The sequence below is a fragment of the Protomyctophum parallelum genome (assembly GCF_964188405.1).
Source record: "Protomyctophum parallelum genome assembly, chromosome: 19".
NCBI classification, from domain to species: Eukaryota; Metazoa; Chordata; class Actinopteri; order Myctophiformes; family Myctophidae; genus Protomyctophum; species Protomyctophum parallelum.
The window spans coordinates 29,565,564-29,581,382 of record NC_139717.1 but is presented as its reverse complement, the minus strand read 5'-3'; the positions used below and the strand labels follow the sequence as shown (position 1 = coordinate 29,581,382).

Below are 15,819 nucleotides of genomic sequence, written 5' to 3'. Positions count from 1 at the left end.
AGCCCTCTGTCTCATCACGCTAGTGAGCAGTGACATGCAGCTGCAGCCCGCCCCACTCGTTTACAAGTTCTCAGTGCATGGTTTAAGCCTTGGGTTTCTCTTGATCCTGCTCACTACTGCAACGAAGGAATTTGTTCGTTTCGAGAACACTGTCACCATGTGCTGTTGGATGACATTTTTCGGTGTTCTTTAAAGACAAAGGTTCGGACCTATATCGATTATCACCGAAACTCCTGCGACATCGAAATAAATTCACAGCATTTATTTCCAACACATATAGGCTATGGACGCAGGCTGTTCACAGAAAGAAATGGATAATAACCCAGCGAATTCTGAGAAATCTCACCTCATACACGAGAAGAATTCTAAAATGTATTCACTAAAAATGAACAGGTAGGGGGAAACTTTGTCCGCATGATGAACGTGTTTGAGAGGTAGGCTACGCTAATTGAATAGATTGAATGTTGCATGAAACATGCATGGCAGCATGGCATGGGCTATACGATAAAAAGACAAGGTTTTGGCATAAACGCATATAGGCTATACGCCTATACCCTTAATGTTGATTTAATAAATAAATAAAAGGCGAATTGAAGAAGTGTAGCCAATAAACAATATTTTATGGGAGAGTTGTGGAGCGAATATAGCTGGTTATTGTCAATCATCAACCCTTGCGTGCCATGTTTTTGTGCAATATGCGAGCCCCGAATAAAAATGTTCCCTATATGTTGTTACAAATAACTATCGTTGCTGTAGATATATGTCCTCTTTAAGAAAACAACATTTAGGCTGATAAGTATAATAACATATACTGTACAACAATGTACAGTGTTGTAACCTGCGTTACATATTCTTTCATGCCGCATACGCATGTTGCCATTCTAAATTAGAAGCCTTAAGCTGGATACTGGGTGTTTTATGTGAATGAACAAATTAATTTCCATGCTTGGCTTGTTTCTGGACAGCCGCTGACAAATGGCCCCGAGGGTAGTTCATTGAGCAGTGGTAAAAACACATCATCTGTCATTAGCAAGGCCACATCTCTCCCATGCAAGCTGATCAACTCTTCAAAAATAAAATAAAATAAAATATATCTCTGGCCTTGGCTAATATAGGGTCTATATATAAAATAGCCTATAAAAATAGCTATACCGGGTGATAAATTGTGTCTCATCGGAATTCTTTCTGCATTTAGAATCATTTAAAAGTAACTGTTGTTTAACGACCCATGCGCTATATATCATATATACTTGCCTTGATTATTTCTAAAGAACATAAATACTTAAATGCATACAATGTTTTCTTCTGTTAAGACTATGTCAGCCAAGAAATACCATATTGTTATAAAAAGGCAAATCATAGCAAATTGATTAAATAAATGGACATCGCGCGGCTGTGCATGATGGTGAAAACTGTTTTTCTTAAGGGCTATCGCAGCAAATCAAATAGATTAGCTATAGTCAACAACACTGTTACACCAAAAAGAGAACAAATGATTGATTTTTGTATGGAATAGGCCTACAACTCATTAGAACAGAATGAGTATAGGCCTAGGTGCATGTCCTCCGACGCGGTTCATTAACCTATACCTACATAATCCATACATTTTGGTTCAAACCACAAAAGCTATATTTGTGGAAAAAATGGCTTCCCCATGTGGAGTTATAGACATAAGGCTATAGGGCCATACCATACGTCCCCAAAAAGAAACGCTATAGCTAATCCAATATACGGTCAGTCCTCATCGTCCTATATATAAAGATTTGCGTTTCCACTTTTCCAAGCAATTTGCCTGTATCTATGCCAGCTCTTATAGGAGCTAAACGGAGCCTTGTACACCCTATTAGACTAATGATATACAGTTCACAGCTGTCGGGAAGAAGAAGATAACACATTCAATAATGGACATCCCCATAACCCTCAACCATTTCAAACTTGTTGCATGCTTGTTTGAATGGAGTGATAGAGAACAGGGTAGACGCCCCCCCCCTCTCTCTGCGTGCGCGCGCCCTATATATGATTGATTGATTGATTGAAATATTTATTAACAGTTTGTAGAATTTACAGTACATTTTAACAAACTCAATACAAAGACTGTCAACTGTGAGTGGACGACCCAATTAAGCATTACACTTGTTTACAACAGGGTTCACATTGTTCAATTCATCAAAACATTTAAAGACATACAAACATTTAGAGACATACAAATAGACATTTCTATGTAGCTAAAGTACAGAACAGGAATTCATCATATGGGAAGCAAAATATGATCAATTGCAGTGGTCCGTGGTCGCCAAATCAATCTATCCCAAATTCTGATGTCGTCACAATTTGATCCAGTTTGTTCCATTCCTTTTGATATAGCCTATTATCCTCCCGGCTCCCACGCCCATCTCGATAAAAAAAAATGGAAAAGAAACAGGCGCCTTTCCTGATTAGATCAGTGTCTGTCACCTCTCACCTCTAAATGAAACGCGCCCCACGCCAGAACGCACACCGTGTTCGTATCTGCAGCAGGCAGACGTGCGAGTCACTTAAACGGCACTCAATCAAATGTGTATAGCCTGCATGCCCTGTATCATGCCTTTTTGTTCATTTAGAAGCCGTTGGCTACTATAGGCTATACTTGGAACAAAGAGACTGCAGGGCAGCACTTTTCGTATAGGATATTATAGGAGAATGCAGTCCTACATTTAATGTTACATAATAGGTTAAACGCCCATGAAATCTCGATTAGCTGTATACACAACACAACGCGGTGAAGAATATAATTTGCTTAAGGTGCATGATCAAATGCAAGGCGATATTTTAGACTGAAATGCTTCTATGTTTAGGCCTATGTATAGGCTATATTCACAAATGCATCAGATATCAATTCAATTAACAAAGCAGCTCAGGCAGCTCTGCATAAATGCTCTGCAGTTCATTGTCATTTCACACATCAGTGACTAAATATTTATATATGCATTGCTGCTGTCATTATAATTATAATTTACAACTTCATGCGTGGTTCGAGACTTTGAATTGAAAATACAATATAGGGTACAATGCGGCATCTTCATTTTTGAATATAGTTTTCGTTCAAAACTATAGGCCTTCATGAGATAGCCACAGCGCTATGGCATAGGCTATATGGTCCAGTCTACCTATTTCTTTAGGCCATTTTAGACATTTTTGTTTTAATGTGTTTATCGGTTTATCTTGTCGAGGCAGAACTAGAACAGGTATTGTGTTGCGTTCTCTGCCGCTCTCCATGGTGCTGAGGTGCAAGGCTGATCGCGGCCGCTGTCCATGGTAGCCTACTTCTTTCACCATTATTGGTGTGACTATAATTGGACATCTTTTTCCCCCTTTCCTTTCCTTGTCTTTTAATTTATTTTTTGTAGCACATTTTAAATGCACGCTTATACTCGGCTATAGAGCAGAAAGAAAATACCGTTTCTGCGTGGTGCATGAGACGGAAACAATGCAATAACATTTTAAGCTGTTTAATTTGCCATGAAAAAAACTTTGGGAGATCATGTCTTTCTGACATTTTGAATAACATAACACGGTGAGGCACCGCATTATCTTCCCCCGGAATGCTATGGCTAAATAAGGGCGCCAGCCGCGCCAGCAGCAGACTGTTACATTGGTCCAGTAACCTGCTACACCCGGAGATAGAACAAGTTATATATAGACAATGATGGGCTTGTAACTGACTCAACAGTGCTAAATGGACTATAAATTCTCTGCCAATTTTTCCAATTTAACCGAAATAGTCCATGGTCTGCCTGGCTTAAGTTATAACACATTTCGCATTATTATGTTTTTAGATGGAATGGATTTGAGGAGAGAATCAAGCGAGGGAAGGCCTGTTTTTTGGCTTCGAACAAGAACACATGCATGTATAGGTTTACGTTTACCGAACTTTGCATTTCTTGTCAATGTGCTGTTGGCTCAAACGTGCAAGTCAGTGCACCTGAGCGGGAGGGTGCATGGATATTGTGGAAGGTAGTGGGGAGTAAGTCCATGCCTATAGGGCCCAATTAATCAGAAACCACCTAAGGATGTAGGCTTTTAAAATATTCCGGCATTGTGTTTTCTTTCTTTTTTGAGGGGCGCTCTACAGGTTTAATGTTTGTTTTTAGTTCAATGTTTGTTTTAAAAACGCCATTGACAATGAAGGGAAAATGTACGTCAAATGCCACTAACAATAAAGAGAATGTAATGTTTGTGTTGGCACCATTACATCACCCAATCAACATGAGTTAGACTTATATATTAGCGCCCCTCACTTCACACGGTGTGATTTTTTAATACCGGTGCCCTAGGCTGTGCCCAACCATCTTACTGAACCATGGTGGGAACATTGCACAGTAGACCTAGCTGTTGTCGGAGCATGTTATACCCGTCTGTCTGTGTCCCTTATATGTCCATAATGGATGTTTCTAGGCTGATTTGATCCGTGGATATGCACGGCTTGGGAATCGGATACACTGCCATGTCTTCCTTCTCAGAATGCATTTCTTTCATGTGGATTCCAAGGGATTCGATTTCCCAAAAGTTGCGTAACTGATCTGACAGTGCCTGTTCTCCGACGCATCACTTCAATGTCCACAACTTCAGTTATGATATTTAGCGTGGTGACTTCTCCTTGCACCATGCAGCCATCCAAATACAAGTTCCAGTGCAACTAGTCCTTCATTCAGTCTCTCCATTTTTCCTGTGACCATTTTCCAATATTGGTCTCCGCCAATTAGGACTATCCTAGCTAATTCCACTGCATCCATCCCTATGATGAGTACATCTGCTATGGGCATTCCTTTTGCTTCCAAGTCCCTCCTTATCTTTCCGTTTGGCGCTTTAATCATATAGAAGAGCTCAACTTGGGTGTTTCCAATAAATGGACATCAATGCTTTGATTGTTCTTAATATTTCTCAAACGAGCCTTCACTTTCCTGCAGTAATTCTCTGGGGTGTTTTGGAACCAAACATACATATTCAACGTTTCTTTTATATAACTGGCAGGTTAAGTGCTCTGGAAATATCCTCTTTAATGAAACTGCGGGTGCTACCCCCATCTAATAGGCACCTGCTACTTGGCTTTGCGTTGTTGCATCTATCCAAATAGCTGTCTGCAGTATACTGTAGGCTACTATTGTCAGAGTTGCTTGCTACTGTCCGTGTCCCTTTTTATAGCCATGACGCGTGACACGGAACTCCATATGAGTTCCGTGACGGCGAAATACCACGGAAAAGGAAAGGTAGCCTACTATGTTTACCCAGGGTAACTGGACTAAGCTCAAGAACTTGTTTACAGCCAGGCCCTGCTCATAGAACATTTCATGGTAGGGGTTCAATGTCTTGTCCAATGGCACGGATTGTGCAAATGCGTGCATATGACACTATTTTCCGACAATCCGTGTATGTAGGCCTACTTTATTTCCTCCCCATTCACTTCTATACGTTGCTCGTCAGTGACGTCACGAGACTGCCCCGTGGCCCGTGCATAATCAACTATTTGGGGTGTCGATTCGTTTGCGATATTAAACGATATAGACCATGTCTAGACCATGTCTTTAGCATCAGTATAGTCTAGTAAGTCTACTATGTTTAACTACTACTATGTTTAACCCAGATCCAAGCAGACCCAATTAATGCGGTGCTACTAAATTAACATTGAATGTGTTTGTGTGTGCAGCGTGTGTGTGTGTGTGTGTGTGTGTGTGTGTGTGTGTGTGTGTGTGTGTGTTTGCTCTCATGTCCCAGTGGTGTGATTGAACAGAATCAGTTGTTCCACTTCGCTGATTCTTTTCAACATCCCTTGCATGCGGGTAGTCCCAATATCCTTTGTGTGTGTGTGTGTGTGTGTGTGTGTGTGTGTGTGTGTGTGTGTGTGTGTGTGTGTGTGTGTGTGTGTGTGTGTGTGCGTGCGTGCGTGCGTGCGTGTGCACACATGTGCATTATCTCCTGTGAGCCCAAATTAGTTTTTTTTCCACCTCATTAGACACATCATTGCCACTCTTCCTCTCATGCAGACAGAGTCCATGAGCCGTGTGTGTGTGTGTGTGTGTGTGTGTGTGTGTGTGTGTGTGTGTGTGTGTGTGTGTGTGTGTGTGTGTGTGTGTACCCCTCTGTACATGTGCGTGATGAAAATGGACAAGTCAGCGTTTGTGCATTGATTGAATTCTAATCTGATGTGTATGGCATGAGAGAGAGAGAGAGAGAGAGCTACAGTAGTACAGGTGAAACACTGACATAATAGGCTATTGACCATGAAGGGAAAGGGTTACAGAAGCATCCACTGCAACATCAGCATTTGTACAATATTTATTCATATGAATTTACTGTTTTGCCGTTTCTGTGGTAAAGTTTCCTGAACATGTAAAGGAGAATGGCATTGGAAGAGTATACATTTTGTGTAAATTAATTACACATTTTGTCTATTCTGGTTAATTATTCATCTTCATTAAAACGCATGCTCTAACCCTAACTCTAACCCTATCTGGCTATAACACATTTATTATAATTCAGCATATTCTCAGGTTAGCGGTTTGACACATTGCTGGGGCTCAAACCTACGTATAAGACCTTCTGCTTTCCAGGCGTGCTCTCACCCATTCCGTTATGGCCGCCCCCAAATGGCATAATAGGCAAATATTTGTAAAAATAATTATCACATCTACAAGCCCACATGTCATGTTGCAACGCATTGTGCATGGGCTTGAAGATTGGCTATTTTTAGTGTTGAGGGAAAAAAGGAGAATACAGACCCGTGGGGTTGGGGGCCCCTGGTTAACAATATGTATAGGGTTTAAGTCCCAAGACAAATAAAATGAGTCAGTGCAAAATGCGGCCTGCATAGTTGTGTTAGATTATGTGCAGAATTACTCAATTGTTTTTTTTTGTGTGAAATATTAATTTAACAACTCTGCATAGTATTCGGTTTAGTTGTGTCTATAATGATTATGAAGTGGGAATCTATTCACAACAAATACAACTATACACAGTAAGCAAGGTTGATTCAATCTATAGTTTGCAGATGTCCTTTAATTTAGTTTCCATTATACATTTGAAACAATGTACATTCCCTGCATATGGAATGCTTTAGAGTTGTGCATACGGAATGTGCATATACCTTTCACACCTGCTCATTTTCTTTGTATGTCCTATAGTTCTGTGTCAGAATCTAAAGAGCAGTATCCCAGCTTCCCCTTTGAGAATGGAGGTGTGTCGGGGGCCATCGAGCTGAAGCGGCCCGTCAGGGCCCATTGCCATGGTAACAAGGTCTCTGCACAGGAGGAGAGTGCTGGCAAGCTGCTGGCCAAGAAGAAACTATGCATCGCCTCTGCCGTATGTCTCGTCTTCATGATCGGAGAGGTCATAGGTGAGCTTCAGGATGGGCTATAGCTGTAAAGGAGTACACTGGAAACCCCATAGTGTTCATTTAACGCAGAGAGTGTACAAAAGGAACCAAATGGACCCCTGAGCGTCCATTTAGATACGTTTGTACTGGGGGTTCCGATGTCCTAGTGGTTGAGGTGCATTCCACATATAGGCTCTAATGCAGCCTGACAGCGAGTGTCACTCCCTGTCTCTGTCACTCTACAAACACTCCAATAAAAGCCAGAAAAGTGAAGTGTAGTAAAATTATAGCAATTGGAAATACTCCAGTAAAGTAAAAATACCTCAACATTGTACTCAAATAGCTACAGTACTTGAGTAAATGTACTTAGTTACTTTAAAGTCATAAAGGTTTAGTCAACAATGGTAGTATTCATGAAAGGGCACACATTGAGGTATAACAACCTTTGTGACCTATGAAAAACAATGCCCCCACTTTCAAAATGTTACTGTACAAACAGTAATATCTCCCTCTACAACAACTCGGTAGTATAGCCAACAGTGGAAGGTTGGTGTTGTTCTGGCCTTACCAACTGTGGATGTGTGTAAACATCCTGTAACTGAAAATGAGCCTGAAGCACGGTGTTGCTGGAAAAGAACATCTGTGCTTACTTGCCTGATTTCTCCTGCTGCTACAGTATATAAGACAGCCAAGTGCAGGATTCAACATGGCGGGCGGGCACACGGGCACACACACACACACACACACACACACACACACACACACACACACACACTCTCTTCTTTCTTGTCACTTCAGGAGGGTACCTGGCTCACAGTCTGGCCATCATGACAGATGCAGCTCACCTGCTTACAGACTTTGGCAGCATGATGGTCAGCCTCTTCTCCTTGTGGATCTCCTCCAGACCTCCCACCAAAACCATGAACTTTGGCTGGCACAGATCAGGTCAAGACTGATGGATGTGTGAATGGATGAAAATACAGATTAATGAATACATTTTAACTGGAACCATTTAGGCAAAGATCATATGAAGTCATAAATAAAATGACCTTCAAATTCAAGCATAACGTGTGTAGTCGTAGTAGTAACACCTGTCACTGATGGAGGAATAAGTGTCATGAAGCAGAAGAAGAAAAAAAAAAAGCCACTTACAATATCATATTTGATCAAGAATACAGTCAAAGGTGGTAAAATGTGCACCATAAAATAAAGTATTCAGTGCCACAGCCAACATTTCTAATTACTTCAAGTAAGCTGTGTGACTGGCTATTTAATCGCAAGGTTATACTATAGACAAATAACAGTTTAAGTCCACACTAATTATCCATAATGTATAAATGATGGATAAGGGGTCAGGACAACGAGGCCTTTTCGTAGAGGGTTCAGAATAAAATTTGGACTTATACTGTTATTCGTCTATAGTACTATTATTGTCCAAGTAAAACCGGTCACTCCATGCATAGCCTAAAAAATATATGCTACTGTGAAAGTGTCATGATATCTCTGCTAAAATGTCAGACAAATGTGTCCAATAATCAATCATTAAATGATTCTGACTTTTTCTTTTGATTTCTTTTCATATCCTATTCTATTGGACAGAGATCCTTGGAGCGCTCTTGTCTGTCATTTCCATATGGATCGTTACGGGGGCTCTGGTCTACCTGGCTATTGAGAGGATTGTGCGCAACGACTACGAGATCGAGGGCAGCGTGATGCTGATCACCTCAGGCTTTGCCCTCCTCGTCAACATTGTGTATGTTGCTGTTGTTAGGGTCAGGTCTGGGGCATGTCTTGGATTGAGTTTGTGATGCATTTAAGCTTTATTAAACAGCTTGGTGGTGAGAGACAGGAAAGAGTACAGTACAGTACAGTACTTGCAGAACAGGTACAGTTGTTTTTAAACCTGTACCTGTTCTATGATTGCCACTGTGTGATCTTCTACACAAGTGACCCAGGTCAAGGGGCACGGTGGCACAGTTGCTAGTGCTGTCGCCTCACAGCTAGAAGGTCCTGGGTTCGATTCCCGCTTGGGGCGCTGTGGGTGCTGGCGGCGTGTTTCCTCCTCCGCGTCATCAGTGCCCATACCCGAAGGCGGGGTTGGCGAAAGGGCCTTTCTGTGTGGAGTTTGCATGTTCTCCCCGTGTCCCCTAGCGTAGGTACCCTCACAAAAACATGCAGTAATCCTGGTCTCTAAACTGCCTCCTGCCAGCCGGGGCGCCTGATGGAGGGGAAAGGAACTGGTTGGAATAATGTGTTCCTTCCACGCGCTACGTCCAACCAGGGAAACTCCCCCGTCAGGTGTAAAGGAGCAACTTGGACACTCAAGCATGAAGGAAGCATGAGTTAAGTCCGTTGCTCTCCCCAGGTTGGCGGAGGGTGTATAGAGCCCAGGATCACATTAGATGATTGACACAGGGGTGAAAAATGGGTTACAAAATCGTGGGATAAAAAATATATTAGAAAAGAAAAACAAGTGACCCAGGTCTTGCATTTAGTTTGTTAATTAACACATGCATGAGATTCAGACACAAGGGCTTGGACCATGTAAGGTTGTATGTGACATGTTTGTTTGGGGAAGTTATGCATTTCATATACAGCAACAGCCAATCACTTCGCCTAAAATAAATAGCTATATATAAGCGCATGCATCCTGTTGTAAGCTCATAGATCAGCTGAATTTCTGCCCAATTTGGCCAAATGCATTTTTCACATATTGTTCACCTGTTATGACATGCCCAAAATAGATCTGCTAGGGTGCATGTGTCTACAATCTCTGCCGTACCTTTCCTCTTCTACCTAGTATGGCCTATATCCTCCACCACTCCACCACGTTTCATGGACACGGAGAGGGCTACCACCAGATCAACGAGAACGGCCAAGTGGCTCACGGCCACGGCCACTCCCACGCACTCCTCGGTGGCACCGGTAACACCAGCGTGCGTGCAGCGTTCATCCATGTGGTGGGAGACCTGCTCCAGAGTGTAGGCGTCATGGTGGCTGCAACCATCATCTTTTTCCGGGTCAGTTGCTTCTTGCTTCAGCACGCACACTGGACATACAGTATGACATTTGTGCACACACAAGGTTAATGGCAATGGATCAATATTATTATTTTTTTATGTAGCTGTAGGGTAGGTTTAGGTTGAGACTGGCTCATGGGCTATTACATCACCATGGTACATCGGCAAGAATGTATAGACAAGGAGGTTTCCGTTTAAGCCTTTATTTTCCGTTGCACAGACAAGTATATAGGGTTGAGCAAGGAGGTGGTGAGGCTTCACAGTTATGGTTTTTACTAAAACACAAGAGAAACATAATTATTATACAATTCAACAGTGCATAAATAGACAGACAATTAGGTACCTAAGACGTAACTAGACTCAAAGGGGGGGATGGGTAGGCCTACCACTACATATTAGGAATACACAAACGTGGGAAGTACAAACATTCAATATAAATTACTATAAATTACTATATTAACTACTAATACTAAAGTGACTATATGCACTGCGCATTACACACACTCGCTAGAGTTCAGGAAAACAGATTAGGATTACTTTTATAACACTAAACAATAAAATGCAATATACAAATGAACATCAACAAACTGAACTCACTTCAATGACGCATAACAAAGGGCAACACAAAGGCCTGAGGACAGAGGGCTCTCAGGTGGTGGAGTTGTTGTTGTTGTTGTTGTTGTTGTTGTTGTTGTTGCTGCTGCTGCTGCTGCTGCTGCTGCTGACAAAAAGCATGGAAAGGCACTCAGGCAGTATATATGGCTGGCCACTGATTGAGGAGTGAGTGAGAGCAGGTGTGATTAGTGATTGAGAGGGAGTGACAGCACTTGAGGTGGGTGGGTCCACATGGAATAGGCCAGGGGGAGGGTTGTTTCTGCTCACTAGCATGACTCTTTTCTACAGTAGCACTGCTACGTACTTTGTAACATGAAGGTGTCATATGTGTTTCTGGTTCACATCTGCTGCAGAGCCAATCAAATTAAGCTTTGGCAAAATATTATTTATTTGAAATGTGCTGAAAGGTACTTGGTTCTCTATTCCATGGGGTTGTTTGTCAGAGACATAGTCACAAAAGGAGGCAGCAGAACTGAAACCTTGTTTTTTTGCATATCATCTTGAACATCAACAAAATCATCATTCTTTTAAACTTTTGAAAAAAAGTGCATGAAGGGGCATAAAATATCTTGCTCGCTAAATCAAGATTAGATTTCTAATGAAGATTTCTAGATTTCTAATGAAAATTAAATAAATCCTTTAAAACAGACAAAAAAGCCTCTCCAATAAGTTCTACACGAAGGCTGCTTTGGTTTATCTTGGTTGACGTTGAATGCAGTGCAGCCATGCAGAGGAATTAGGACTTAATTTCCTGCGCTTGCAGTGCAAGAAGTTTCTGCTTGGCTGCAGAAACATCTTAGACACAGCTCTGAGCATCTCAGGCCTTGACATGACACTCCATGCAGCACACCAGCTGACACTTTGTCACTCCTTCACCCACCATTTCATGGCGGTGGTTCCCAAAGTGGGGTCCGGGGACCCCCAGGGGTCCTTGACGGAGTTCCAGGGGGTTTCCCACCTAAATGATAGTTAGGAACCAAATGGACCCTTATGGGTCTGTAACTCAGAGTGTGTACAATTGGTACCAAACGGACCCGTTTGGTTCCATTTGCACACTCTCAGAGTTAAATTAACATTGATTTTATGATATAGATTTGGGTCCCAGAGGGTCTCATGTCAAACTGGAGGTCCTTGAAATTAAAATGGTTGAGAATCACTGCTAGAACCGTCATAAAAATCTTCTCTTATGAGGGTCCCTGGCATATCTTTTCAAATGGGGGTCCGCATACTAATAAATGTCGATTTATGGGTCCTTGACATGAAAAAGTTTGAGAACCACAGCCTTACGGCATTCCTCTTCCTCCATAATCTCTCCAAATCTCCCTTCAATACTCACTCTCTCTCTCTCTCTCTCTCTCTCTCTCTCTCTCTCTCTCTCTCTCTCTCTCACAGCCTGAATATAAAGTAGCAGATCCCATCTGCACCTTCCTCTTCTCCGTCTTTGTCCTCTGCACCACTGTCACCATTCTCAGAGATGTCTTCAGGATACTTATGGAAGGTAAAATATTAAGTAAAAATCACACCTGTGTGAAGTGAGGGGCACTCTTATCATCGTACATAACATATCGCTTTGCATTCTCCATTCTTGGTCATCATCAACAATGGGAATTTGTTTAATCTATTCAGTTTGTACTTTTTATGCTTTATGTGTACATTTATACATATAGCATAAGAAGTATCAGATATGTGCATGAGGTTAGACATAAGGTGCAAAACATAGCATGCATGTACATGAGGTTAGACATAAGGTGCAGGTCAACCAAAGATAGCAATAGCACCAGGTGAAGTACAAGAGGAGCAACACTGGAACAATATACAGTAGCTATACCGGTACTGTATATGTGCTAGTCCGAATAAGGTAATACCACTACTGTAGGACAGCAAGTCACATCATAATGGGGGGAAAACTGTCTGTCAAAAGAAAGTCTTCCAGTGTGGCGGTTTTTAGGCCATGTTCAACATTCTGATGGTATAGCTGTGGTAGAGCTCCTTGCCTGGGTGTGGTCAAAGTAGTGTGAAAAGATTGTGGTTTTAACAATTTAATTAAGCCTATACACTCAATTTGTATTGATGTTCAAGATTACAATTCACTGCTCATGAAACAACAGCTTGATACCCATTTCAATCAGACACCTAACAGCTATTGACATCATGTGGAAATATGATGAACTTTCTTTCTCCTCTTCGATGTCCAGGAGCTCCAAAGGGGATTGAGTTCAACTCTGTGAAGGAGGTGCTTCTGACCCTGAAAGCTGTGAAAGCCATGCACTGTCTGCACCTCTGGAACCTGACCGTAGGTCAGCCTGTCATCTCTGTTCACCTGGCTATAGGTAAGGACCTGTTTTACACCCACAGTGGTGGAAGAAATGCGTATACTGAGTATAAGGTTATCTAAAATATATCCGGGCATGACGGATAGTTGCGATAGATGTTCACAATCACCAGGGAATCTGTCCCACATGTTCTGGTCTTGCCCCAAATTGATACCATTCTGGAAATCTTTCTTTGACATAATTTCTGAAGTGCTGGAGACAACCATTTTGCCTTGCCCCCAAATTGCAATTTTTGGAATCCCGGAGGAGGATGTAGTTTTACCCAGAAAGCAACTTAATGTTATTGCCTTCGCCTCATTAATCGCCCGCAGGAGGATACTTTTACAGTGGAAGGCTGAGTCCCCTCCCTCGGCTAAATCATGGTTGATTGATCTTATGTCCTTTCTGAAACTTGAAAAGATCAAATTCACAATTCGAGGGTCCTCTGACAAATTTTACAACCATTGGCAAACTTTAATATCGTATGTAAGCAGTTTAGAATCACTTTCACCTGACACTTTCACATGGTGTTGGTGTGCGGATCTCTACCTGGTGCAATATATATAGCATAATATGTCGGAAATCATTACACATGAGAGTCGAGAAATGAGCCAATTAAGCGCTTTATCTCTTTATATGTATATATATAGTTTTTATTTTTTTTTTATTTTTTTATTATTATTATTATTATTTATATATATATATATATATATATAATTATTTTTATTTAATATTACTTTGTTTTATTTTTATTTACCTGTTTGTATTATTGTTAATCTTACCCCCCATTGAAGTTGTTTATTAACCATAACCATGTGATCCCTTTCTTTGTGTCTTAATATCTTATCTACCTATTGGTTTTATACCTGTATATACTGTATGTTGTATGTATTGCTTTGTACTCAAATTATTGTTTTTTTTTATACCTGTGTTTGTATGTTGTTTGTATGTCTGGCCTCGTGGGAAAGATGGTGGGTGGGTGGGGAGGACTGGGAAGGGAGTTGTGGGAGAAAATGTAAAAAAAACGAAGAGTCGTGGTTTGAAGAGTGACTTCTTACCTGTCCATCAGCACGCGCTTGTGTGTCGTGTTCAGTGTTTATGTGATTGAAAAACTCATGCCAAAGAGGAGTGCAGGTTACATTCCATTGTTTGGGGAAGGAAATTATCCTGTGTGCAATTCTGTCAGACAAACAAACCTTTCATTGTTGACATCAAGTCTGCAAACTGCCATTTTTGTTGAACCACAAAAAAAGGGGAGAGTAATTTCAACCACACGGCAGGCCTAAAAAAAAAAAAAAGAAGAAAAAAAAAAACATTTGGGGGGATGCCCCCCAAATGTTTTTTTTAACTGTGTTAACTAATGTTTTTTTTAATTTACTTTAAAAAAAAAGAAGAAGAAAGGGATCACATGGTTATGGTTAATAAACAACTTCAATGGGGGGTAAGATTAACAATAATACAAACAGGTAAATAAAAATAAAACAAAGTAATATTAAATAAAAATAATTATATATATATATATATAAAAATAATAATAATAATAATAAAAAAATAAATAAAAACTATATATATACATATAAAGAGATAAAGCGCTTAATTGGCTCATTTCTCGACTCTCATGTGTAATGATTTCCGACATATTATGCTATATATATTGCACCAGGTAGAGATCCGCACACCAACACCATGTGTCTTCAGTCAGGTGAAAGTGATTCTAAACTGCTTACATACGATATTAAAGTTTGCCAATGGTTGTAAAATTTGTCAGAGGACCCTCGAATTGTGAATTTGATCTTTTCAAGTTTCAGAAAGGACATAAGATCAATCAACCATGATTTAGCCGAGGGAGGGGACTCAGCCTTCCACTGTAAAAGTATCCTCCTGCGGGCGATTAATGAGGCGAAGGCAATAACATTAAGTTGCTTTCTGGGTAAAACTACATCCTCCTCCGGGATTCCAAAAATTGCAATTTGGGGGCAAGGCAAAATGGTTGTCTCCAGCACTTCAGAAATTATGTCAAAGAAAGATTTCCAGAATGGTATCAATTTGGGGCAAGACCAGAACATGTGGGACAGATTCCCTGGTGATTGTGAACATCTATCGCAACTATCCGTCATGCCCGGATATATTTTAGATAACCTTGCTTTACTGTAATGAGTTCTGTGGAGAACTTTAAACTGAATGAGGCTAAGCCTAGCACAGGAAGAGGAAGAATTAACCCTCTTCGTTGCCTGCTCCCACCACTCATCTGAAAATGCGATCTCCAATTCGGCCTCCCAGCCTGCCCTGATCTTATCCAAACCCGGGTCCCCCAAATGTTTTTTTACTGATAACTCATCACTGGTTTTGAATGGTCTTTTTTACTTATTCTTTGTCAGACGAGAACGCTGACCCAAACGCTGTGCTGAAGGAAGCCACGGAATTGCTTCAGACCAAGTTTGGTTTCCACAGCACCACCATCCAGTTGGAACCATATGCTGAGGACATGGCCCACTGCACCCATTGCCAGGACCCCACGGACTGA

The 15,819-nt window shown here is 41.1% G+C and overlaps 1 protein-coding gene across 1 annotated transcript; it reads left to right on the top strand.

Annotated features, from left to right (window-relative positions):
- Positions 1-310: 310 nt before the first annotated feature.
- Positions 311-15,819, top strand: slc30a2 (solute carrier family 30 member 2; the record flags this gene model as incomplete). Its single annotated transcript, XM_083790891.1, has 8 exons — positions 311-393; positions 7,158-7,369; positions 8,147-8,293; positions 8,948-9,101; positions 10,149-10,368; positions 12,376-12,481; positions 13,179-13,313; positions 15,674-15,819. 8 exons carry the CDS (start codon positions 311-313, stop codon positions 15,817-15,819), a joined length of 1,203 nt encoding a protein of 400 aa, XP_083647017.1.